We start from the raw sequence: 27,308 nt of genomic DNA, 5'->3' as shown, positions 1-27,308 counted from the left end.
GACCAGTAGTTGCAAGGTCTCTGTTGTTGCACATTTCGATGATTTTGGGTGATGTATCAAATTCAGTTGGACATTGTGTAATGATGAAGTATCCATAATGGGACCGTCCATCTAGATTTGGCGATACACACTTAAACGGTAGGTTTTGTCCTTTGATGTTAGTGGACGTTTTATTGGCGTCAAAACAACAGTCATTGTACTTATAGCATTCATCGTCACAATGACAGTATCTGAGACTTTCTTTAGCCTTTAATTGATAGCTGCAAGAACCAAAAGAACTGCATATGTCTTTAGTAAACACACCGTAATGAAAGTCATTTTCGTTGGTTGTGTCATCGGATGGATTGATCAGATTAGAAGTAGGATAATCGGATGGATCGATCGGATTAGGAGTAGAATCATCGGATGGATCGATCGGAAATGGAATTCGATCATTTAATAAATTGAGTGGACTAGGGTCATCAATAGGTTTCGGTACACTGAGCAAAGAGCGTCTTTTATATTTGTTGTCATATCCTGTTCTTAGTTGTATTCTCGACGTATTATTGCTCAAATTTGCCGCAGATGCACCTGGTTTAATTGCTTTAAAACCATCTTTTATGGACATTTTGTCGTGGGAATCGGTTTTCACAAAGTCACCGTAAGTTAAACCAGAATTTTCTGCACTAAATCTGTTTCTGATCTTAGGCGATGTTACGACATCTGAAACTTTAAAAACTCGTATCGACTTTTTCTGTTCGGTACACGTCGTTAATAGCAGCATCGCTAAAAATGTAGATATTTTCTTTCGTTTTTTTCCTTCCATGGAAATTGTAAAATTTAGAAAATGCCTTCTGTAGATAGAATGTCTGTGAAACGATGTTTTGCATCCTTGAGCATTTTATTCTCTCTTATATTTAAATATATCGTTGCCCTTCCCTTTCCAAGTGAAATGTTGAGTAGCAACCAAAACGTGTAGTTTCAATTTGAATAAAGATAAAATTTTGTGGTAGTGTTTCATATAAATCTTTAGATACATTATACCGTTGTTGAAGAATGCTATATTTTGACATTCAATATTTCCACCCCTTTTTGTAATTTAAATCTTGGCAGAGAGAGACTGTACTCATGGTCTTCAATAAAAATAGGAAACTGATTTAAATCACAAAGTAAGGATAAATAAACATAAAAGTTAAAGCGTGTGTAGGTACTTATATTATTATTTTACTTAATTGTATGTTATGAGAACGACACACAAAATCATGATGAAGAGCTAGCCATCGCTTTTAATAATTGTTTGATCACGTACTTTGGATTGATTTTTTGTTTAGTCGTATTATCGAGTGACCTGTAATTGCGCCCCTCTAAAGAAACAAAATAGTATAGTATAGCTATAAACTGGTAATCAGTAAAATTAACGCTGCATAAAATAGAACTTAATGTACATGACGATGATGATCCACATTATGTAAATCATAATAAAATGAACTGAAAAAATAGATTGATACAGCCTAAGTCCTAAACAGTTGGGGGTAAGTATTAAAGTATTGATTATTGACAGATATAATCTTAACTCAATTATAACACATCTTTCCTTTCCTCTTTTGTTTATCGCGAGCTTGGCTTTTTATGAGCAACACCGCGGTTGTTTCTAGAAAAGCAGAGGACGCTTACCCTAACGGTGCACCTGGTCCATGCTCCCAGTTTTTAGTGGAGTCCGAGTTGCTCATTTGCTTTTGTTACTTTGTATGTATTATTTTATTTTTTTTGTGTAAGTCTGTTTTCCATGTATGGTCTTTGTCCCTGGAGTGCTTTCTTTTGATTTCCGCTAGAACTCTTGGTACTCTTTTAGTTTGGAGCATAAATATCTGGTTAGTGACTTAAAAATGGAAATTTCTCCCCTTCTAAGCAAGTGATTTATAATACATGACACAGTGTGACTTTTTAACTACCAGACAATGATTTCTCAACATATAGTACTTTTTTTGAGTTTTCCACAGATTTCAGAAGAGAAGGACCCCTCTCGCCAATTTTTCATTTACACTTTTTCTCATCACTTTTTACACGCTTTATAAAGCTTTCATGTTGAAAATCTAAAATATGTCATCTCAAGTATAGAAAAAAAATAACCTCGTATCACTGAAGGAGAATCAATATTCTGTAGTTTTAGATAACACAAATACACATGCATTTAAACAGAAACCCTAAAAACCAACAGTTTTGTCAAGGCAAGATTTTTGCCTAGTTTATATATAAGCGTTTTGAATAAACACTTAATGGAACATGTAAGGGAGCGACCATTTGTTTTTTGTGAGGCTAGGACCAAATTTACAATAAAAAGGCAGGACAATAATGTATGGTTATTAAAAAAATCCATGATGAACACATGGGTAAATCTAGGACAGGATTGATAAAATAAAATGTCAGGTCAGGTTTGTACCGAAAAAAATAGAGGACACAATATTTGACCCTAGCCCCCAACTCCATTGAAATCAAATGGTTAATCCCTAACTTCAAGGTTTAAAAAACGGTCCGGAATGGCCGGATCCATCTTTTCAACATTAGAGTTCATAACATAAGGGAAAGTCCATGATTCTGAGGGCGGCTGTCAGTTTTTGGAGATAAATTATCTGGCCCAGAAAATAAATATTCTAGCCTATCAGTCCAGATACTTAATACAGCGGAATGGAAATAATTTTGCTACAACATGGTAAAAAATAAATAAAATCTCAATTCCGACCAGTATAGTATCAAAAGTAATTATTCTGACCCAAAACAGGTCTGCCCTCAGAATCAAGTGGTCGTCCCCAAATTGTTTGGTTTACATGCAACATAGCAGTGATCTAAAATAGCTTCGACAATGCAAAAGATAAATGCAAAATTTGAGAAAATTTTGTCAGTGGGAACGATGGAATCAGTTGAACTATAACCTTAAATATGCGTTGATTTATAAGTTCAAAGGGTATTCTGCTTGGTCAGCGGTAAAAATAAACATTTTTGCATGGCTTTACTATCGTTCCAGTTTCCCTTCACTCTTATTTTGTTCATTGTGGAGCTCCAACGCACACGATATCAAAAACTCGCACACATTGGATCACGTGATGTAAACACAACAAATTCCGATGTCCAAAACAGGGAGAATTACGTTTCTGGAATTTGGTATTACTTTTCCGGGAAAAAAAGATAATGTTTCCGCGAAAAAAAATACGGTTCCGGGAATAAAAACGTATTACTTTAACGGAAAAGTACTTACTTTCCGAAATTGTATTTATTGGAAATCGAGGAAAAAAAATATCAAAGCAAGTAATCCAAAATGCCCCTTCCGTTCGTCAGATGACTGTTGCCCCTTCCGTTCGTCAGATGACTGTTGCCCCTTCCGTTTGTCAGACGAATGTTGCCACTTTCCGTTCGTCAGATGACTAGCTGTATAAGTACTATTGCCCCATTCCGTTCGACAGATGACTGTTGTTCCTCCTGTTTGCCATATTACTGTTACCCCTTCCGTTCGTCAGATAACTGTTGCCCCCTTCCGTTCATTAGATGACTGTTGCCCCCTTCCACTCGTCAGATAATTGTTATTCCCTGTTCACCAACGCGGAGATGGAAGTAGGTCTTTGAGCAGGATATTTATTTTGACGACTGAGTCTTTATCAATATGCAATATTTAAAGACACAAAATAATGCATTTAAAAGTCAGCACTAAAATCATCATTTACTTTTAAGGGAAAATAGGCAGCACTAGTTAGTTGTAACAGATAAATGAGTTATGAAGTCGATATATTTACATATCAGTTCTCGCGGAGCATTTGTATCCAACACACGTCCGGGGGACATATTCAAGAGCTGTAATGTTTGTTGTACTGGGCGAATATATATTCCATCTTTTCCATTTGATTTTTTTTTCACCGGAGCTTTCACCGACAATGTCCGCATTTCCATATACGATGTAGTCTGTAACTTCAAAAGCACGCCGAGAAACACAGATATGCTGCACTGCTTGGATGACTTGTATCTAGTCCGTTGCATTAAAAATTATAAGCCCATTTCTTGTGAAAATTAGAGGCTCTCATGAAAAGCTTTAACATTTTTTTTCAATATATTTTGTACATTATTAATATTAATATTAATATATTAATCTATGTTTTGAGAGGTAAATCTACAGGTAAATTCTCGGATTCGTAATATTTCTTATTCCCGGAAACGTAATTTTTTAATTTACGGATATGAAGACATCAATATTTTTTTATTCCCGGAAACGTAATATCCCCCGCCCCATTACCTACTTTAGTATTTTTGTGTAAATGTACTGATGCATGATAACGCTTGTCGGACTTAACTATAATTCTCCCATCCCTAGGCTTCATTCACACCGCACGAGCGAGTGATTAAAAATTTGTAATTTTCCGCCACGTGCCGGGAATTAAAATGTCGCGCGAAGACGCCCACGCCCAAACCCGCTTACCACGTTTACCATGTTAACCATGTTTACAGTTGTTATTCATACTGTTGATTAATTAAATACTTGTTGATTTACGAATGATAGTCGTATTTTAAAAGATTAGTTGATAGCGTATCAACTAATCATAATGGTAGTGATATCGATGACGCAATGACTTGATGACTGGAGGGGATGTCCTTGATGACGTAGTTGATGTTGGGGAATTTAGGGTGTTGTTTAATTTTTTTATGGTTTTATTTATTGGAGTAACATATTCTCCCTCATTTCTCTGGGGGGTTTCAAGGACTTCTCCACTCTCGATAGTTAAATTTAAGATTTTTACTCGAATGGAGAAATCCTGCAATCCTCTCGAGATTGAATGAGAATCTACATTTATTCAATTATGATTCAGCTACTGTATAAGCGTGAAAAAAAAAGCAATTAATCAAGTTACAGTCGGAACTACTCAGCCGTTCTTGTTACAATCAATATATATATAAAAAAAACTTAACATAGATTGTAAACTTACATTACACCCTGCAGAATTGTTTTAAACTCTTCCATGGTATGGACGGGGTTCCGCGGAGTATTTAATTTTCATTTAATAGAATAAAATGTTGAAAAAGGTGCTTATATGTATAACACTAAAACTTTCCGACAAATTTTAAAAGCAAATGCCCCGTGCGGGACCGGTTGTCAAAAGAATAGACACGCAGGTGGTGGAATGGGGTACCCCTGGCATGTTACAAGCTGGGGTCGCCAGGCCATATGCGGAAAGCCTGACTGCAAACTATAGTGGTGCAACGTGTTGGGAAAGATGCCACGTTCCTTTCGTTAAAGAACCATTCTGTGGTATTCTACCGGAGTAGGAACCATCGGGATCCGCCGAAGGGGGCTAAATTGCCCCACTTTTCCCTATTTCCAGTGGCAGTCAAAATTTGTTGACCCCATTTTCCTCGTGTCCCATTCCATTTTTCATTCATCATGTCATGTTCATTTTATCATCCATAACTTCATGTTCATCGCCTGAATATAACTGCAATATTGCTGCTCGGACGTTAAACCCCATCAATCAATCAATCACTCAATCATTGAAAGCAAATTACTCGACATAAAAAACAATGTCAAATAAGGTATGGAAACCCAAATAAAAATATGGAGCTTATATATGACCCGCATTATACCCCCTCTTTACCTGCATAACTATTATTCAGTGTTACATCTATTGACATGGAGAGAGGGTATAGCAGGGTACCGACATTTCATTTGTATATCAAAAAAATCTACTGATAAGATAAGAAGGTCTCGCTTACAAAAGTATAGACAAGATTTATGTTAAAAAATGTTGATTAAGTTATTGAAACAAAATAAAAATCAACACGTAAGTTTATTCAAAACCTTATTACCCGCTCTGTGTGGGCATATGTAGTACAAACTGCGTATAAATGTCAACGGGTTTTATATAGAGATGCCTAAAATTTGCGCATGGGCAGGCTCGTCAGATCGATTTGTAGCGTCACGTCTTTATTTATTCGACTGTTGTACGTACAGCGGAAATACATTAGTGGGTTTCATTAAAAAAAGTTAACAGGAGATCAGTTCAGCGCTCAAAGTCATTCAATATAACATTTTTCACAAATGTTTGCATTGAAACAGGCAAAGGTGTCAATGAGTAACGGAAAGTGCTAACTTTTTCAACTTCATTGTTATAGAAGTACATATATATGCGTATGGTGAATTAAGTCGCCGAGAAAACGTGTTTGTGATGAGTTTAAAGAACAATTCCTCTAATTTAACATGTATTGTTTCGGTTTGTCCGTATATAATTTTACTTTTTATGGATATTGACTTTGAAATAAGATATAAAAATGATTTGAATATTTCTATAGCTCTTTTTTATGTAGAGATCAAATTATTTATTGAATGTTTCCTTCCATTTGTTTCTATGCCTGTTCCCAGTCTGCTTAAAGGAGGAAAAGGGGGGATCGAACAATTTTTCCTTTTAAATATCCAAAATTTTACAATAGTTCATTACAATTTGCGCAAATCAGTTCAGCTGCTTGTGTGAAAGTTGTTGGCACAGTAGGAAACAAAACGGGCGTAAACGGATATCGCCCACAAAACTGGATACGGTATGGAACATTGTGTCTGTTTAATGCCCGACAAATAATCGGAACACCTCAGCCTTTCTAGTTACACAAAAGAAAAACCTCGGAATCATTAGGCGGATTGATCTGTCAGGAATTTGACCTATCCAATTCTAAAATATTAGTTAAACTGGTTGATTTTTTTTCTATTGTTTTTTTCTTAGCTCCTCGCTTCGCGCAAAAATTCTCGGAAGAGTTGTTGTTTTTTATTTCTAGTGATATCCAACTAACATTTTTAGCGCCACCTAGTGGATAGAACTACTTTGATTCGCGTATGACTACAATTCCGGCAATTTTTTCTAGAAGAAATTCTCCTGTCTGCACCCGAAGTTATTTTTTAGTTTGGCGGAAATGGCCGAGTAGTTCCGATTGGCCCGACAAATAATAATCCATATGTCGTACAGGGACACAGGAATCTTCTTTGTAGGTACATGCTTCCGAATTAAATTACTCTGGATACATGCATATATTTTCCAATTTTAAAAGCTATTTTTCCAGGGTCACTGTGATGACGACAAACAAATAAATATAGAGTGGGTGTATTGAAATCGTTTGTTTTCTATGTGAGTGAAAATTGTCATTTTGCACTAATACTAGTGGAAGTTGGATTACGTGTTAAATATCAACTTCCAATGAAATAGACTCATCGATCCCAGGAAAGCAAAGGTTATGAACGTTTTGCACAAAAACCTAGAAAACAATCTAATTCAATAAATCTACAATCGAATTTGTTTTTTTTTTCTTGTGTAGTTATTATAATACCAAGCATATTTTTTACAATTTTCTTCAGGAAAATTTAGGGACCTGGGCTAGACTCCCTTCTTTGTAAAACTGACCGTCTTTTCTCGTTATATAAATGTGGTTACATATAATTATTTACTTTTGGAGGAAATACTATTTTTAATAATATTATTAATAATTTTACATCGTATGTCGAAATTACGATATAGTTATGTCAAAATTACGACATACTATGTCAAAATACGACATTGTATGCCGAAATTATGATACCGCATGTTGAAACCAGCTTTCGTTTATAGTTGGTTATGTTTTATCAAACTTTTGCAAGCAATTTTTGTCAAAATGTAACTAAAACGGTGATCCAACAAAGAAGCAGCTGGATTTGAGTAAAAGTTTTCTCATTAAAACGACTTAATTTATCTCTGAACTTTGATAACTCGCGATATCACATGCGTACATATCAAGATAAAAATAACTATATCGAGTTGACATTTTTCATCCCGGTAGGTTTGCTGGGATTAATATAGTTCCCAAGATCCAAAATGCGGAATTCGATTATTTTGACTCTTGTTTCCGTTTTGTATTGTGTTGCAGACGACAAATTACTGCGGGAATGGGGTCAATGGAAAAACAGATACAACAAATACTACAGTACTATCCAGGAGGAAACTTCAAATAGGCTCGCTTGGGAGAGGAATTTGAACATTGTGGAAGAACATAATAATAATGTTCACTTAAAATTTAGGATAGAAATGAACCGATATGCAGACCTGGTATGTATTTCATAACGTGTATTAGTAAGTCAGTGGTTGTTTAATTGATTGTTTTTAAGACGCTAATAAAATTAGCGACTTCATGCACTCGTAATTTCTGTATTTAATATTCACAAATGATTTGCATTAATTTGTAGTTATACGCCACATAATCCAGCAGATCTTCGCGAGTGTTCACCGTCACAGCGTCATATTTCCAGCTTCATACGAGATAAATAAGTACCTCTTAAATACCATCTACGTACGCGTGTTTCTTGCTTTAATGAGAACGGGAAGTTTACATGAAATGATCAGTTAGCTTTGAACATTACCCAGTTTCCGATTCAGGCACTGAGGCTAGTTACAAGACTATTAGGTCATTAGCACGCCCCGATATTTATGAATATTCATTGACAGCTGCTTAATCTGTTCCATAAACTGGTTCCCTGTCAATATCATAAGCGACCTAAAGATCGCTACAACGTACCTTTTTACAAACATATCATACTCATGTCTATGTGTTTTTTTTTTCACCCAGTTTCCGATTCCAAACGAAGGCGTTCGTTACGACTGATTATATAGAGCTCATATATATATCATCAAGACACCGATATCTATATATAGCCATTCGGGTCATAACTGTTACGAAAGAGTACGCAATGATATCAAGGGAATCAAGATATTAGCGGAAGTCCCCCGATATCAAAGCATATCGCATTTGTACCATTTCGGATGTTTAAAGTATGCCAAAATCAGTGACAGTGAATATTTGACGATTAGCGACTTAGAAGACCCCAGTCTTTGATTAATCAATGGTTTCGTAATTGTTTGTATCATATGTTGAAGTGTCTGTCCCTGTAAGAATCAGGCAATGGGTGAAATATAATATAAAATATCCCTCCGCTTTGACAGCGTAATTGGACTAACTATTTCCCCTATCAAACCAGGGAGAGAAAACTCTTTTATAATCCTCAACTATTAACTACCAAATGAAAACTTCAGCGATGCCGAAATCAAATACTGGTCAATTCAATAGAGAAGACTTGAGGGAAATTATATTTTAAGTATGGTGGGCATCTTATATTGGTTGATTCGTACGAGGACATATAAAAGTTTTAATTCATCTTTTTGCTAATATGTACTAATAATATGTCAATAAATATTATTTGGTGTTTCATAGGGCCAATTAGACCGACCTTTACTTTCGATTTTCAACAAAAATTATTCAAATGAAGAAGAAATCGAACACAACTGGACATATCTCCCCTCAAGTTTCGACTGGCGAGCAAAAGGTGTAATTTCTCCCGTGAAAAATCAAGGACAAATGGGGAGTGTGCTGGCAATGGCTGCGACAGGTAAGATCTTGTCTAATGAATATTACATTTCAACTTTTTTATGTTCCTGAAATAAAAGGCCTTTCTAGTTTGATTTTAACCGAATGAGAGCCTACAAGGAAAGAAAACTATTAATATATTTCAGAAAGTTAGGGATTGGAATTATAAGGATTTGACCGAATTCAGCAACTTGACATGAATTAAATAAAACTTTTATACTAGTAAAATAGATTGTTTTTGGATTTAAATTAAGTTATCAATATTCTTTTTTTAAGAATGCATGGAGAGTTATTCTTTCATCAAGACTGGTCGAATGGTATTTATGAGTGAACAGGAAATAGTTGACTGCTGCACCCACAGCTCTGGGGTAGTTACACCTGTATTCAACTGCATCCAAAGAATCGGGGGATTGTGTTCAGAAGCAACGTATCCCTCAGTGACAGGAACATGCAGAAACTCTTCGTGCAATCCTGTCGTTCAGGTTGTTTTTTCTGTTAATAAACTAAAAGAGGCGAATGAGGACCTCTGAAGGCCTCGGATTTTCATACAGATTGGAATTCATATGTCGTCTGCACACCGCCCCTACTCAAATGTTTGATGCAACCATATTTATTAGGAAAATTGATTTTTCTAATGAGTAAAGTTTCGGCTAGAGTATTTTTTTCACTCCTGTTGGTAACAATTTTTTTTGTTTGACAAAAATCAGGGCCATATTTTTTTCTTAAAACCTCTGCGAAAACAAATAGAACGTACGTGTCCTAATGATAAATTCAAACAACAAATACACTTACAAAACAAAGAGAGAGGCGAAATATGCCCAGTTCTGAAAAAAAAACTGGTGTCGTAGAATGCTGAAAAAATATAAGTTGAAATAGCAACCCCTTAAATTATTTAGAACTAACAGTGCGTTTTCTTAAAGTTACCTTACAATACACATTTCACATATACATGTGCATTGTTATGTATAAAGGCGTTCAATGTACATGTTTTTTGGAACTCAACAGATTATATGTACAGATTGAACATGTAATATTATTTTAGATTAAGGGGACAAAAACAGTACCACGCGGACATGAAGACCAGCTACAAATTGCTGTTTTACATTTTCCTGTTATGGCTTTGATTGATGCTAGTCGCCCCTCATTTCAAATGTACCAGTCTGGTATCTATGACGACCCAGAATGTAGTGCCAACCAGCTGAACCACGCAGTTCAAATTGTTGGGTACGGATCGCAAGACGGAAGCGACTTTTGGATCGTAAAAAACAGCTGGGGTAAGTAATATTTTCTACTTCTTCTCGCTGATGGTCCTTATTAGAAGAATTGTCATTCACTGATATCTATAACGACCTACATTCATTTATTTGACCCTGGTTCTCTAATTTATATCATTAAAACACGCTACATTGTATGTGCTTATCATAGATGGTTCGAAAGGAAACTTGAATCCCTGAGGTGATGGGTAACATTTAAAAATATATTTTGGTCAAGCCCTACAATTTAAAAAAAAACATCTTTGGAGCACAGTACCATTGATTACTCTAAACGAATGATTTTTGCGTTTGCTTATCAATTTCCACGAATTTTTTTAAGTGACCATATTCGCAGGTATCCGTTTTTGCGATTTAAAAGAATGATAAGCGTTTCACAAGTGTTTACTATATTTCGAGCTTATTTGTCAACTGCAAAATTGCGAAAGTTAATATATTTACTGTACAAAATGTAATTGTAGTTTTCCAAATTGGTGGAAAATAATATGAGATTGGATATTATTGTTTGCATTAATCTCGAATGATTATCCGGTTAATTTTATTTTAGGGACTGAGTGGGGAATGCAAGGGTATATTCTAATGAGCAGAAATAAGAACAACCAGTGCGGTATAGCGTCAGAAGCCAGTTACCCTGTCTGAAAATGAAAAATATGAAAATAAAATCTACTGAAAACATATTCTTTTTACTAAACTATGCAGATTCAGTTGGTAATTTCAAGTACTTTTCATCTTCTACGTCCAATGTTAAATAAAATATAAATTTTTGAACCGAATTTCCAAGAGGTCGACTACAGTAAGCAGCTTTATGTCAGTTATAGCATTGTATTTGTGTTGAGATAGTGTTCTACTTTCACGAATAACAGTTAACGTGGACATTGCGATCGTAATTGTTAGAATCTGACGCATTTGTATGTTCCTGACAGGTAAGAGCTAAGGGATGTAGAGATGCCTCCACAAAAAAGCACATTTTGCGTTTATTCCATAATATCTCCTGTTTGGTCCCATAACAAATCCTACAAATGTTTAAACATGTCGATCATATATGTAACAAAAATACAAATAAGAATGATTGCTTTAGTTTCGTTCTAATAACCTGCACCTTCTACAAAATGTACTTTAGATCTTAAAAATGTATCTACTTTATCTACTTATCTTTGATGAAATAAGTGAATGCATTTCCTGTTTCTACTTATTTCTCCTTTGTTTTGTTTTAATTTTTAACACTGGTTCTTGAACTTGCCAAAATTACTCAATCGTGTTTGTTGTTTTTTTGTTTGTTTGTATGTTGTTCTTGATTTCTTACAGCGAATTTGTAGTGCAATATTGTGTTAATTTAAGACAGCACTATTGAAAGTTCAACATTTCGTTCCATTTATTGTACAAAAGGTAACAAGAATCCATCGTGTTTTGTCGTGCAGATTTGATGCTTGTCCTGTCGTTGCACTAGGTCCATTTCTATTTTAGTTCCGTGAGAATCCCCATCATACTGTCAAGTAAAAGAAATGATCATGAAGGGATCGATTATAGTTATAAAGTACTGCAGTTTGATCGTGAACAGAATATGTTAGGGATCGGAAACAAAAAAGTTACTTTTTGAAAATTTCAGCAAAACTACAATTTATGTTTACAAACAAATCAAAGATGTTTGTCAACATGATTTCCATTTGCATTTGGCGTATTTTGAAAATCCCTTCTCAGACAATGCAAAGAGCAACATGTTGCTTGACAGTGTGACGACGTTTGCTGATTTAGACACAAATCAATCGTATTCCTAGGTTTTAACCGCAGTTATTTCGCACATGAACTACAGATTCTGCTACAAAATCATTTAACAGTTTTTATATCTGGCAGATTTTCAAAGGTTACTGTGTTTTCGCCTTTCTTTGGCTTTGGTAAAGCTACACTAAGTGACGAATATTGTGGCGGAGGAGACTGTTTACTGAAAGTATCTTTGCTCCATTTTGGGTTTACCACCGGTATAAATTTAGAACGTTTATACATTTTCATAAACTTCATATTATCCAGAAATGCTTGTTCCTCCTCGGTGATTTCTTTTTCAACTTGTTTTTCAAAAACATCTCTATATTTGAAAGGACAAAAGTTATCATCTGTAAATATATACTCGTGAGGAGGATGAAAATTATCAATCTTTCTGTCCATGTAACTTTCAATTTTTATGTCCATGTAATCCCTGTGTCGAGTAAAATCAAATTTTTCAAAGTCGTATACCTGAAGTTGATACTCTTTATATTCATATTCATGCAATGGCGCTTCCGGTCCAATCAGATATGGCACTCTTTGTTTTGGGTGTTGTGTATCATCTCTTGTAGTATCACCGTATTTTAATTTTGTTTTTTTCTTACTAGTTAACTTTTCCTTTTCGATTGCCTTTTCTTCTTTGACCACTTCATATTGCTCTCGTGATATAAAGTTCGCTTTGTATGGTTTTAATTCATAATCTCGCACTTTGTCGTATGAACGATATTTGCTTTCACGGACTTTCTCATATTCGTGGACGTGACCCAGTTCAGGAACCTTTGTAGTGACTTTCAAATGTCCAGTAAACTGGAATATCTCGTATTCTGGATTTTTTCTAGCCACATGTTCAGAAACCTGTTTTTCGGGACCAGGATCATACTGTGATATCCTTGGCCCTTTTCTTTGGTCACTCGGTTTTTGCATTTTGACCTTGTAAATCCGTAAGCCATGAAAATGCGCAAGATGTTACTGTCTCGCAAATACACAATTAATTCCAACCCTTTTGTTTTTCACATCTTTACATACTCAGTTGTCTTAAGATTTGAAATCTTTCGGATAACTTGAGTTATTACATCAAGTTCCATATAACACTTCACAAAACAAATATAATATTATAAATCACATGTTAATGACTAAAATTAAAATAAATTAGTTCCTCTAAAAGAATCTGCTATCAAGGAAACACAACATTTAAACAAGACTATTAAATTTCATTGTTTAAACAAAAGGATATTGACGTAAAATAATGAATTTGTCGTTTATGGATTTGCGATTTGGTTTAAAACAACAGACCTGGAATATTATCCTGTATGAATAATTGTATATAAACAATATGAACTATTGTTCAGGTTTTGATCAGGACAGATACTTTTTCAGCCATTATTTACACAAGCCACTTCATACCATTGGTATTTATTTTATATTTTGCACTCAATATTTTTTTAAGCACACGGGGTGTTTATATTTTAGGTGAATTTAAGATTCTCCATGATGTCGTATGATATTGAAATACAAATAATACCAATCGTAAATAATGAGCATCTCGGACTAGTTCGAAAATGAACTAAGGCCGGCTAATATTGTGAGAGTTATCTGCCTTGGGACTTAAATAATCTTGAGTTATAAGCGCCACATGACTGCCACTGAAATATATCAAATTTATTTCACATATTTATCAAAATTTTGCGGTATTAAAAATATTAAAAGTATTCAAAATATCTAAAACACTGAGGCTTCATATTGTAGAATCTCTCAGTGATTGATTTGGATTCATATTTCGATTGTTTTGGTTTAAGTATTTCTGGTGTACAATTAATTTTTGAATTCGGAGGCTATATATTTTATTTTAATGCTGCTGAAGAGAGGTTACTCGTTGAAACGTGTACAGCTTATCGAAATAACAACATATATAATTTATATTTTTTGTATTCTCAACGGATTTGGAGGAAATTTATCCTGAATGTTATGATATTGGTAATGAAACTGACTAGTTCCGGAAATTGATAGGAAGACGGAAAACGATGGAAAAAAATAATGATAATAAACGGAGAAAAACAACAAATCACCGACATTTTACACTTTGACACGTAAAAAACAACAGAACAAGGGAAAAAAATAATAAAAACAAACTGTTCCACGTGTTGTTGTTGTTGGTTTTTTTTCTAATTGTTCGTTCTACTGCAGAAATTAAATGGATAAACTTAACCTATTATACTATATATCACGTATTATACAATTTTTTGTAAATGCATTATAAGTGACTGTTTACCTATATCGTTCACCTTATGTCGAGTACCCTATATTACGCTTCTGGGCCTATATCGCATACTCTATAACACACCCTAGACCTATATCGCGTACACTATATCACTCCCCTAGACCTATATCGCGTACCCTATATCCCACCTCTAGACCTATAGCGCAGTAATTGTAATCTTCATTGAATAAACATTGAAAAGGGTCGCTATGTGAATTTACCTGTTGAAAAAAGGATGTGTCAGTTATGTCATGAAGATGAATTTCATTTTATAATGAAATGTGTTTAATTAGTAAAAGAACGGGATGAACTCTTTGAAAATATTTTATAGTTCCCTCATTTTCTTCAATGTCTGAAGAAGGTCAAATTATTTTTTTTATTGGCTAGTCAGGATTTAGATGTTTCTGAAGTTACAATCTCTGGTATCAACAGAATGTATACTGTCAATCAAGAATATAAACAAAACATTTAACCATTGTATTTATATTGCATGATTTTGAGTTTATTATAATAGTGCTAAAATGGTCCACGATAGATAACTCAATTCCTCAGGGATATTACAACACATATTTTTTATGGCATTGGTATTAATTGTACCTGTACTTGTTTATGTATGTATATATGTTTCTTTGTTAATTGATGATAGATCAATGTTTGGGCTTTATTTCAATAAAACTTGCTTACTCACATACCCTATATCACAACACTACTTGGAACAAACTTAATTGTATTATAGTTAAGTCACCGACCACGAAGTGTCTTTACTCCGTTTATTATTATTATTATTATTATTATTATTATTCCGTCATCTTCCGTTTTCCTATCAATGAACTTTTCGCGGAGAAATTTTAAGAAACCGTATAACCGACTCTTACGAAAATTTGCACACATATCCGGTACCATCTTTAGTTGTACTTTAATATTAAGTACGAGAACACAATTAATTTCGTAGTGCATTTCAACAGACCCATTTTGACATATAAAAAATTCCACCGCTTCAAACTCAATAACACTTCACCAATACGGAAACATGTATAAAAGCAGATTTCTATATGATTGCCAGAAAAATTCACCATCATTTTTTTTATTTTTAGCACCTATTCTTTGGAGACCCCGTAGACATGAAAAGTGACCGCCATATGTCCTAAATTTTGACCCTCCTTCCACAGAACCAAATTACAACTTCCATATAAAATTACCGAATGAAAAAAAATCCTGTAAATTTGATCCTTGCCCTACATTCCTGCAGCAAATCCTAAGCAATAAAGTTCAGGACAGCAAAATAAAAAATCAGGAAGAAACACTAAAAAAATGAACTACAACGAAAAAGTCAAGGAAAGTCGAGGGGAATTAATTGTGACTTTAAACGTTAAAATAGCTGCCATATAAGGAAAAGTCAAAATATAGGACTGCAATATCTCATGTGCCTAGGAACTTGAAATTAGTACCATGGACAGCTTGATATACCAAACAAAATTGATCAAAAATAATGTTGCCCGTTGCCATGGCAACCAATTTTCCCACCAAAATTTAAAAGTGATCAGATTTGGATGAAATTTGGTTTCCTGGGTAAAAACGACATGCTGAATCTATAAATTTGGGATTTCAAAGACCATGTGAAAGTGAGTTTTTCCGTGGTTACTGATTTTCCCGCCAGAACTAAAATACTCTGATTTGGATATAATTTAGTTTTCAGGGTGAGAATAGTGTGCCGCATCTAAATTTTAAGGCCTTGAAGCAATAATGTGTGAAACCTTAACTTTAAATCAATATATATAGTAAGTAAGTAAGTAATTATTTATTATAGTGACATGTGTACAAAATCAAACTAACAAACAATAATTTTAACATGAAATAAGATACACCCGGCCCACTGGACCTATAAGTCACTTAAATTAGCTTTATCTATATACAATTTCAAGCAAAGTAAAACAACAGAAAAAAAAATCATTTTGAGTAAATGAACTGTCTACGCTTACAATAAGCTTTTAAAATAAAATTTGAAGTTTGTCTGGGAAAATATTTCACAAGTTGAATTAACTGTTCACATTTTGGTAAGGTTTTGAAAGTATCAAGTCCATTTATGTTATTGACAAGCTCAGTTCTGATATCATTGTAAAAACAACATTCGGTCAAAAAGTGTATTTCATCTTCAATTACATTGTCAGTGTCACACAAACGACATATTCTTTGATGTTTGGGTTCACCTACATAGCGGCCTGTTTCGATCCTCAAAGGGAGAATTCCACATCTGAACTGTGCCATCATAGATCTCTCAGATTTCGATAAGTTCATTTTGACGTATGGTTCAATTTGGAAGAACGATTTAAACGTTTTGTAAGTCCTCAACTTTGGTGAGTTTTCATTCATATCAAACCACTCATGTGCGTACTTTTCAACAAGAGAGTCATTTACGGTGTTAAGATCACATACGAGTTTATTACTAAATTGATGATTGAGTCCAATGTCATTCATCACAGACTTTAAATCTGAGGACCAGTTATTGTTACATCTGTTATAGTCCCACAGAGACACTTGTTTACATAATCTGTCGTCAGGCATTTTCATAAGTCTATTCCAGTATCTAACCATATGTTGAAAATGTCTATGTCGTGATGGTAACCAACCCATATCTCCGATTATTGCCGATTTAGGTGCGAACTTGTGTACTCCTAAGAAGTATCTGATTGCTTTATTTTGAACATTGTCAATACAGTTGAAACCTTTAAATCCCCATATAGCAGCATTATAGTCAATAATCGGAGCCACACATGAGTAGAACAGTTTTTGAAAAGTACTAACTCCACAGTCCTTTAGCCCGTGCACTTTTGAGATTAGGGCCCCGAGGGCACGACCTCCAGCCTTAGCAAGATTATCGGCATTTGACTCGAATGTTTTCTTTTCATGAAATATCACGCCTAGATACTTATATTGTTCTGTTATTTGTAGCATATTATCACCAATTTTAAACTGGAAGGATGTTCTTGGTCTTCGTCCCGATCGAAAATGAACGACTTTAGATTTGTCCGTGTTAATGAGAACTCGCCACTTTTTACACCAGTTGTGAAGAGTATTCAGCATAAGCTGCATGTCATTCTCGTTAGTCGCAAACATAACTATGTCGTCGGCATACAATAACAGTGAAAGTTTTTTTGAATGGATATCGATACCCAACTCTAGGTTATTTATTTCCTGAACCAAGTCATTTATGAATATCGAGAATAGAGTCGGGGACAAATTATCACCTTGCTTAACTCCTGAATAGCACGTGAACCAGTCTGTCATAGTATTGTTTATTCGTATGCTTGCTGAAGTCAATGAATATATACTTTTCACAGAGTTATAAAGTTTACCATCGATATTCTTTAAGAGTAATTTATAAAGGAGCATATCACGGTCTACGAAATCGAACGCTTTCTTCAGGTCTACGAAAGTTGCTATTATATTTTGGTTATTTCGAATTATACTGTTCAGTGTAAAAACATGGTCCTCACATGATCTTTGTCGGCGGAATCCATTTTGCTCGTCTGCAAGTAAATCATTATCCTCTAAATAGGAAGTTAGACGATTGTTCATAAAAGAGCTAAACAGTTTAGATATACATGACTGTAGACACACTCCTCTAAAATTCAATGGTTCTCGCTTATCGGAGGACATGTCTTTCAGGATGGGAAACAATATTGCCTTTCTCAATAAAGATGGTATCAAACTTGTATCAAATATCCATTGAAAAAGAGATAGTAGAATTGGTAAGATGTTCGGCGATTTAAGAACTTCGTATGGTATTTTATCCAAACCAGTAGCTTTTCCATTTTTCGTGGCTTTAATCACTACAGAGACCTCTTCAATAGTAATATTGGAATTTAATTCTTCGTTACATTGATATAACGGATCTAACATGTTGTTTTCTAGTAGATTTTTATGCTGTAGCGATTGTCTATAAAATTCATTATCAAAATCCTGATTTGCATTAGTGTTGTTGTACATTTTTTCAAATTCGGATTTCCATTTTTCGCAAACTTCATTTTCGTCATTAAGAATATTTCGTTCATCGTCATAAACTTCCATGGGTATTTCGGATTGTTTTCGTGGTCCCATATTACGTATTTTAGCCCAGAATTCGTTAGGGTTTTTTGTTGTCATTGTTTCAAGTTCCTCACAGAACGCATTTCGGTGCCGTCTTTCATAAAATCTCAATCTACGATCAAATAGTTTTTGTGCACTTTGGAATTGGAGCCGTTTTAATCGTTTCGAATTTGTATTTCCCGTACATTTTAAGAATGATCGCTCTTTAAAGTGCATGTCTTTCCAAAGAGTCGATAGTTCTTCATTCCAGTATGGTTTATGATTTCGGAAACGTTTTTTCGTTTTGTTACTTGGTGCAAAGCAAGGAATTGTATCATCCATCTCCTTTAAGATAGTATCGCACAAATCCGTATATATTCCATCTATGTTGCTTTGTGTTTCACGGGTCCGTTCAATACGTGTTATAAGTGTTTGTATTGCTTGTTTCGATATATCAGAGGCGAAAAAATCGTTCGGAATCACCTTCAGTTTATATCGTTTTTTGAAAGCACTTCCTGATTTTTTATTTATACTATCGACATTAATTTGTGTGTTCAGTTTAGTTTCTAGTACAGAATGATCCGGGACTTTCGAGCGGTCATTTAGGTATCCAAATAAGTCGTATTTTTCAACTATCGATCGTATGGTGCGAACCTCGAACGAAATGAATGTCTGTAAAGCTTCATGTGGAACGCATATATAATCGACAACTGACTTTCCTTTTCCCGATATGCACGTATAATTGTTTTTTGAATTATCATATCTTCCATTTAGAACGCACGTTTTAGATTCGTTCAAAAAGTCTATAAAGGCATGTCCATGTTGATTAATTGCTTTATCAATGCACGACCTTTCCGGTACAGAATCAAACTCTGAAACGTCGCTTAAGGATCCAATGCGCGCATTCAAGTCTCCGCATATAATATGAGCGTCACAGTCGTTATAAGAGTACATGATTGACAGGATATGCGCAAAGAAACTTTGTGAATCTCGTCCCCAAATTTTCTATCTCTAGTTTATCATCATTTTTCAAGTGCGTTTCGCATATACTGAATATATCGGCATCTACATTTTTAACAATCTGCTTTCGTAATAAAGAGTTATTTTCAGTCCAACCACAAACATTTAGCTGAGCTATGCTAATAGTCCAGTTGCACCGGCCGTGTACCTATTCCGAATCGTTTTGAATATCGTTTGCCTCCATCGGTACGTTTTCATTTTTCTTAAGAATGCGTCCGCTTCCCGTTATTCTGTACGAATTTCCGTGTGGTAATTCTTTCAATATTGTTCTCGCATTTGTTTCAAGAAGTCTCTCCATGCGTGATTTCGCGCCCTGGATAAACACCCGTTTATATTCATCAACTTCTTTGAGTTTATATTTATTTCGGAGAACGAGTACTTTTTGATCTGAGTTTTCGAAACTGACTTTTATCAATGCCGGTTTGTCACGAAATCGCTTTCGTAGTCTAGCTGCTGCTACAATTTTCACGTTATTTGATATATCTTCACCGATACTATTTATAATGTTATTTGCTTTTTCGGTTATATCTTCATCGTCAGAATATGGAACATTTTTAACTATAACGGTGATTTCATTGTCATTCAGTGGATCTGGCCTACGTGGATTGCCGTGAGCATTTTGTGTATTCGCTTGACCGTTATTGCCTAATCCATGTTCATCGACCGGTACATTGTCAACAATACCCTGTATAGTATCAATACGTGTAGTGAGTGTTTCTAAAGATTTAGCGAGGGTGTCCATGCGTGACGATTCACGGGCCATATCAATGTCTATGTCAGTTTTTAGAGCTTTTATTTTATCATCAATAGTTGATAGGACATCTTTTCTTAGTTTGTCAATTTTTGATTCAACCATCTTTTTCATACTATCTTGTCCATCTTTTATTTCTTTAACACTTTTGGCAATAGAAAGTACTGAGTCTTTTAATTCATTGAAATCGGACAATTCACAGGTAGCCATTTTACTTTGTTTACGTTCGGGTTTGGGGGTCTCACCTTCAGAACTTCGCTGTCTTTTGTTAAATTCGTTCGATGAGTCCGTCATACTCCAGAAACATATGAATTATATATAATTAACATGATGTATAAAAAATTCTATATCACATGCCGTATCAACAACCTTCGACCTATATCTACATACTCGTGGATCCGTGGCCCTTGTTGAGATATAGGAGTCTGCGGTTGATACGGGTAGATACAGATTTTGGTATGTAATTTTTAGTTAATGTAAACTTAACTGACTTTTTAATTACTAAGTATCGCAACAAATTAGCCTTTTTGTTAAAATAATTGAGTTTAGTAGTAATAAAAGTGGGTTAAGGTATTATAAGAAGTAAGTTAAGTTGTAACAAAAATTTGATAAAGTTGTTATAATCAAGTAAGTCAAGTTATAACAAGTGAGTCAAGTTGTTATAACAATCTGGTCAAGTTGTTATAATCAAGTAAGTCAAGTTAATATAAAGTTTTAATAACATTTAACCACGTGCGACTTAACGACACAAATAAGTACCTGAATGAATTTAATTCATAAATAGAACATGTAGAAATTAAAATTAAAATCTCCATATTTTGAATTAACATTCCGATCATAGATGTACGGTTTCGGTCGATAATCAATATCATTTTTAACAACCGGGAGAATCAAAGGTTTATTTATTCTCCAGTGAGTGCTGTCCCTTGAATTTACTCCCGACCTATTGTAGTTCATCGGTTTAGTTTGAGGAGGTGTTCTCTTTCTATCCTCTCCTCCATAGGGAGCTACAACTGGGGGCAAATGTATTCCATATCTGTCGTCTGGAAGGCGAAAGTCTTTAGGTTGAGGTTTTAACTCTTGTTCTTCCGGCGTTGTTAAATTCATGCGATTCTTTCCTGTTTCAGTTTGAGATACGACTGATACATCTTCAGGATCGTCGAAAGCACGAAAATCGTTCTTTCTAGCATCATCACTGAAAGGGTCATAAACATCAGATTTGTATTGCCTAATGTTCTTTGAATTAAGGGGATCATAAGTGTTATCATTTACCTTTGTCTTAGATTTTGAGTTATTTTCTTTCTTGGTGGGCTTCGGTGACTGTTTCGGAGATTTTGGTCGAGGTTTTTCCCGTGGTGGATCTTTAAATACTTTATATTCCTTGCCTCTCTGCTCTTCAAATGGATCAATTTTTCGAGCAAATGGATCAGCTATTTTTCTATTAAGATCGTATGATACTGGTCTGTCGGCTAGTTTTATTGGGCTTCTGAAATTGTCTCTTACTTTGTATGTTTCAAAAAGATCAGTTGGTGCTATGTTGTCAGCCATTATTTAGTGTCGACCTGTACCGTTTCTATATTCTATTCAATAAATGCCCTGAAAAGATTCTATCGTATCTAGTACATTGTATTTCTTCATGTCATGTTAGAGTAAAATATTTTTGTAGACAAATTTTAGAATAAAACGTCACAGTTCTACATTATTTCAAACAGATGTGAAATTCCCATTGACATGGCAACTTCTGGATGCTACATTTAAACACATTGCCCCGGAAATGGATTGAAAATGGTCTAAATGAATACTCCCCCATAAGAGGTTTTTAAAGGACTCGTTTGCTTGCTTTTCAGCTAAGATGGGAATAGAAAACGTTAATAAAAATCCAAAAGTATTATATTTATAAAAAATCTATATGGCGTTTATGATTATGATTAATCGTTTGAAATAATGTCCATACCATAATTACACTAAAAAGTTGAAATACAATCCCAGGAAAATTTTCTGCCACTATTTCCCACATAAACAACATTTTGCTATAAACTCGTTTAACAGTATTAATATCTGGCAGATTCTCAAAAGTTCCTGTGATTTCGCTTTTTTAGGTTTTGGTTAAGCAAATAACACACACACACACACACACACGCACACACATAACAGAAAAAAGCACAAAAAGTAAGAGCAAAACCAAAAGAAAAATATGAGCGCATCAGGTAAACCTCGGGGGTATATTTACTATAATTGTTTAATTGGCATTTATAGAAGTTTTGTAATGTTATGTAATACCAGGTAAAGTATGAGGCACCAACTATTTTATTAGCGAGGGGAAAATGGGGAGGGGTCGAGGATCTTTTATATAAAATCTATGTTCCAAATTCTGAATAAAAAAATTATACTATACAAAACTACAGAAAAAAAAGAAGAAAAAAAACTCCCCATTTCTTAATCAGACAGATTTTCAAACAAAAATATTGATTTTGGTTGCTCATGAAATATAAATTTTTTTCGCCTGGCAAAAACAAACCTTATCCGACATCAAATCCAAGGCCCTCCCCTTAGGATAAATATGGTAGGTGTCTAAAAGAAGGAGAGAAACACTCGGTTAAAATATCAAGATGGAGACTGTAGAACTTTGATGTTACACGTCTTAAAAAGCACGGACAAGAACGTAACAGATCTTGATTCTGAGGTGTAATTGACGGACAGACAGGCAGAAATTCTATACACTTTTGATTTACTCTCAAAACATATAAAGCGTTCACTTGAATTGCATTTTACATAATCGGCTATATTGATTAGAATATCAGAGTAAAAAAAGAAATCTAAAACATTCAACACGCCCGTCATCATATAAGCATGGCTCTTTGATATATTTGGTCGTAATGTTTGTACGATCTACTTATCCTACAAGGATGAATATGATGCCATGCCCTATGAAATGTTGCGTCCGTCCGTCCGTCTGTGCGTCCCCGACGGTTTCCAGATGATAACTTGAAAACTGATAAATGGAAATTTGCATTGTTGTTAAGTAACATAAAATACAGGTTAAGCGAATTTTATAACAAAATCCAAAATGTTGTTTACGAGTTTTTAACATTTCGCGATCAGCATTTTTCATTCGTGCATTGCTGTAGATCACTTAATGTTCCATTAATACCTTATGTTTTTGATAATAACATTTGCGTTCCATTATGTCCGATAAAAAAGCACGTTGTGTAGGTGGTGTACTGTAGAGAGAATGTGTGTGTTCTCTTTTGTTTGGAAAGAAACTGTTACATGGAATCTTGATTTTACACAAAGTCGACGTCCACTCTAGTTTTGTCATCGAGGGCTTAAAGTTTTCTTTGCTCTTTGATCAAAATAGATGTCATACAACTAAGTTATAAAACAATACTATAGGAACGGAATATATTTCTTACCTTTGGTGGTATAAAATAGATCATGCCACTGTGCAATATTTCATTTTGACCTTTTGTTAAAACAATTACAAGCTTGTATATCATACATAATATTTTATTATTGTGTTTTAGATATAAGGTTACTGATCGTGTAGTTTTCATTGACATTAAGTATTTGTTTACTTGGCGCTACGAAAACAATGAATATTTTTGAAAGAACCATGATACTATTTTTAGATTGTTACACTTAATACCCCCTTGACTGTTAAGCAAAAGATATTTTATGAAAAACCAATGATATCGACTTGTACTGAGGAAAATATACTATGTTTGTTTGGCGGCTAATCTGAGTGGTATCTGACTTTGTATGTTAAAAAAAATAAGCAGTCGTGAAATAAAGCACAGGACCCACTTTTGTTGAAAAGATTGTGAATTTCATGCAAACTTTGGGGAAAATTGAACAAATAATAGTCTGAAACTTATCTACCTTCCTTTTTTAAAATATCTGGATCCGCCCCTCAAAATAGTTTCAGAATTAAGATACAATTTAATGAGTCCAAGTTGTTTTTATACTCGTATATATGTTTCATTGTAAGATAAATGAAACATTGGGAAAGAATGCTGCGGCTAAATGTACATGGTGCCGGTTGACACTTTTTCTATTTGATATTTCATATAATTAAGGAAAACTGTACTTTGCATGTTCCTTACCAGATAATTCCATTTTTTGGGATACGTTTGTTATTGAAAAGCATATATTATTCCTGTGAATAGATGTTTGGGAAATCCAAATGACTTTCTTGCTGGTTGAATAAGTTTCATGTAAGTCTTTATGTGTTCAATGAAAATCGTATCCGCTTTCAGCTTTAAATTATTAACAAAGCATCCTTTGGAATTATAAACAACAAATAACTTGAACAAGCCAAAGATTGTGTCGCATTCGTAGTCTTTGACTGTAATTCAACATCTCTGGAATATTCTACTGCTATTATCTCAATAAACAATGTCTCAAAATCAAAATAGCAATTTCTGCAAATGCAACAATCTGAATAGTATGAATTATTTAATCGTAAAGCTTAGCTCCATCTATCGGTGATGGTTTCCACTATTTTATACGCCGTTCAATGTCTAAATAAAAATATACCCGTCACAGCGCGTGCCATTTTTTATTTGTACTTCTCTGTAGACTTATGAAGACACGGAAAAATCTTCCTAAATTTGAAACCCAAAGAAATATCTTTCTAGTTTAAAGTTGGTTTGGGATACTCGACATATGATTTATTCACCTCTTTATAGAAAAAAACGGTTGACCGAAAAATAAGAGTGCAAGTTACCCCAATTAGAGGAGACCCCACTAATCCGGATTGAAGCGATTCTATTGAAAAAGAAATCCCGTTAAATTCACTTTGGATAAGCCACTCATTGATTAGGCATTCCTTACTTTAATTGAAAAAGGGACGAGGCACTCAGTATTTCTATTCAAAAAACCAAGACGGACTACGTATTATTCGGAAGATTAATTGGATTACCTCCCTTTGTATCGTTCCATTTGGTCGTTCCCTCCGCGAGACTCGAACTCGTACCGCTGTGACATCTATGGCAACACCGCCTGCACTAAGTCCAGCGCCCTAGACCACTCGGCCAGCTAGGCTATATAAAAATATAGCTTTCGCTGGCCGGGTCATTCCTCCTCGTAGGATTAATCTAGGGCTGTAACTTAGTACACGATGTATGGTAGTACGGGACAGTTCATCTAGGTGTTATAATGTAGGATAGAGGATCAAATTAATGATGCATGTCACAACAATTCAATATTATACAACGTCTCAGAATGTGACGACTCTATTCGCTACATTGCTCCATCGGATCAAATTGATACAGGGAAGATAACGTAAATTTATAGAAGGGTCTGACAAATTCCCAACTATGTTAGAACTGTCAAATTTGCGAAGCAAATTTTTTGTCGTTCCCTCCGCGGGACTCGAACTCGTACCGCTATGACATCTATTCCAAAACAGTCTGCAGTAAGTCCAACGCCCTAGACCACTCTATATATATATATATATATTCAACATGACGCAGAAATCAGTGATTGTCAATTCAAATGCCTTTGGATATTTAACCTGTGGCCGCCTTCACTTGAAGGAGAGCTTCTAAAGTATCAAGATTATTTTAATCATCAATATCTTTTGGAATTATTTGGGTGGTCCGTAAGAGGACATTACACAGACAAATCTGCATTTTTTCTTATGCTCCACCAATGCCAAAGTTGGATACAAGTCCTGGTCTAAATATGAAGAGATACTTTAATAAAAACAGCATCATAATCGGATCCCTGGAAGTGTAAATCTTCCACAAACTCTTTGTGGTGGGCATACTCAAACAGAACACATATAGATAAATTTCCATATCGCCAACTTCCAATCGGCCAATCTGATTGTGTTTCTCCCGTATGAAGAGGAAACACATCTCGCATCATCAAATTTGTTCGAACTTTCCTTAGATAAGAGAAACGACCAGTGGTTTGTCTCTCATTAAAAAAAAAGGCAAATGTTGTATATTGCAGGTGAGTTCATTGTGAACCAATTCGTGCATGAATATTGTAATGCCCACTGAGAATGTAAATGTATATGAAGCACACATGTATGTTGTGATGGTGATATTACACTAGCTGTTTAATCGGATAAGATTTGTTTTTTGAAAAGCAAGTTTCCACATGTCGGAAAAAAAAAAACCCAAAACAAAACAAAACAAAATAAGTTTCAACATGTAATTACCAACGTATAATTATCTATGATTACTGCTTAATATCTTTGTATTTCCCTTAGTGATTGTGTTTTCATGTATACATGTATAAGAGAACATAATTTGAGAGAAGTTACTATCTATCTTAAACAGCTTTTTTTTGCCATGGACGTTTGTGTAAGAAAATCCGTTTTTTGTCTGATGAAAAAACTGTTATATTGGACGGCAGTAAGTGCATTGTCAAAAACACTGTTACAAAAATGATGCATGAACTGACGCCAGATACGACTACGAAGAAAGTTGTTCATGAAACCTACAATTGTTTAAACATGATGGACTTTCTTAAGACATTCAATGAAGAAGTCAAAAGACTGCGAGTAACACCTGAGACAAGCGTGTATTATTTCTACAAAAAAAAAATTCACACAAAAACAACATAAATTCAGGTTGGTGATGATGAATGATGTTCGTTTGTACCTGCTGTACAGATGTAAAACTTGCAATCATTCCACTTGTGAAGACCAAATCAGAAAAAGGGCTCGGTAGTATTTATGTACTCGTTGGTAACAGAGACGAATGCATTCGCGGAAGAAAGAAATCGAGAGACGAACAGAATGGACAATGAACATTTTGATGAACACTAACAGTATGCAGTTTAC

General features: G+C 34.6%; 3 protein-coding genes across 5 annotated transcripts; 1 reads left to right on the top strand and 2 right to left on the bottom strand.

Annotated features, from left to right (window-relative positions):
- The first annotated feature begins 7,755 nt into the window (after positions 1–7,755).
- On the top strand, positions 7,756–11,336 carry LOC148610715 (cathepsin K-like). Its single transcript, XM_088595994.1, has 5 exons — positions 7,756–8,078; positions 9,238–9,412; positions 9,667–9,872; positions 10,433–10,664; positions 11,209–11,336. Exons 1-5 carry the CDS (start codon positions 7,848–7,850, stop codon positions 11,298–11,300), a joined length of 936 nt encoding a protein of 311 aa, XP_088452120.1. The 5' UTR covers positions 7,756–7,847; the 3' UTR covers positions 11,301–11,336.
- Positions 11,337–12,340: 1,004 nt separating this feature from the next.
- Positions 12,341–13,484, bottom strand: LOC148610714 (uncharacterized). The gene has a single exon (XM_088595995.1). It carries the CDS (start codon positions 13,341–13,343, stop codon positions 12,486–12,488), a length of 858 nt encoding a protein of 285 aa, XP_088452121.1. The 5' UTR covers positions 13,344–13,484; the 3' UTR covers positions 12,341–12,485.
- A 7,795-nt stretch (positions 13,485–21,279) lies between these two features.
- Positions 21,280–24,016, bottom strand: LOC148610713 (uncharacterized). Of its 3 annotated transcripts, XM_088595993.1 has the most exons (3): positions 23,926–23,995; positions 23,415–23,504; positions 21,280–22,108 (listed from the first exon to the last, which is right to left on the bottom strand). In XM_088595993.1, the coding sequence occupies exon 3, from the start codon at positions 22,058–22,060 to the stop codon at positions 21,287–21,289; it is 774 nt and encodes a 257-aa protein (XP_088452119.1). In that variant the 5' UTR covers positions 22,061–22,108; positions 23,415–23,504; positions 23,926–23,995; the 3' UTR covers positions 21,280–21,286. The 3 variants fall into 3 exon arrangements, with proteins under 3 accessions (XP_088452119.1, XP_088452117.1, XP_088452118.1); XM_088595991.1 differs by lacking the exon at positions 23,415–23,504 and having other exon boundaries at positions 23,926–24,016; XM_088595992.1 differs by lacking the exon at positions 23,415–23,504 and having other exon boundaries at positions 21,280–22,119; positions 23,926–23,967.
- Positions 24,017–27,308: the final 3,292 nt, after the last annotated feature.

This window comes from Perna viridis, chromosome 8, assembly GCF_037379345.1.
Source record: "Perna viridis isolate PV_CMFRI_1.1 ecotype Kerala chromosome 8, ASM3737934v1, whole genome shotgun sequence".
NCBI classification, from domain to species: Eukaryota; Metazoa; Mollusca; class Bivalvia; order Mytilida; family Mytilidae; genus Perna; species Perna viridis.
The sequence above is the reverse complement of the archived record's forward strand: the minus strand, read 5'-3'. Positions and strand labels throughout refer to the sequence as shown.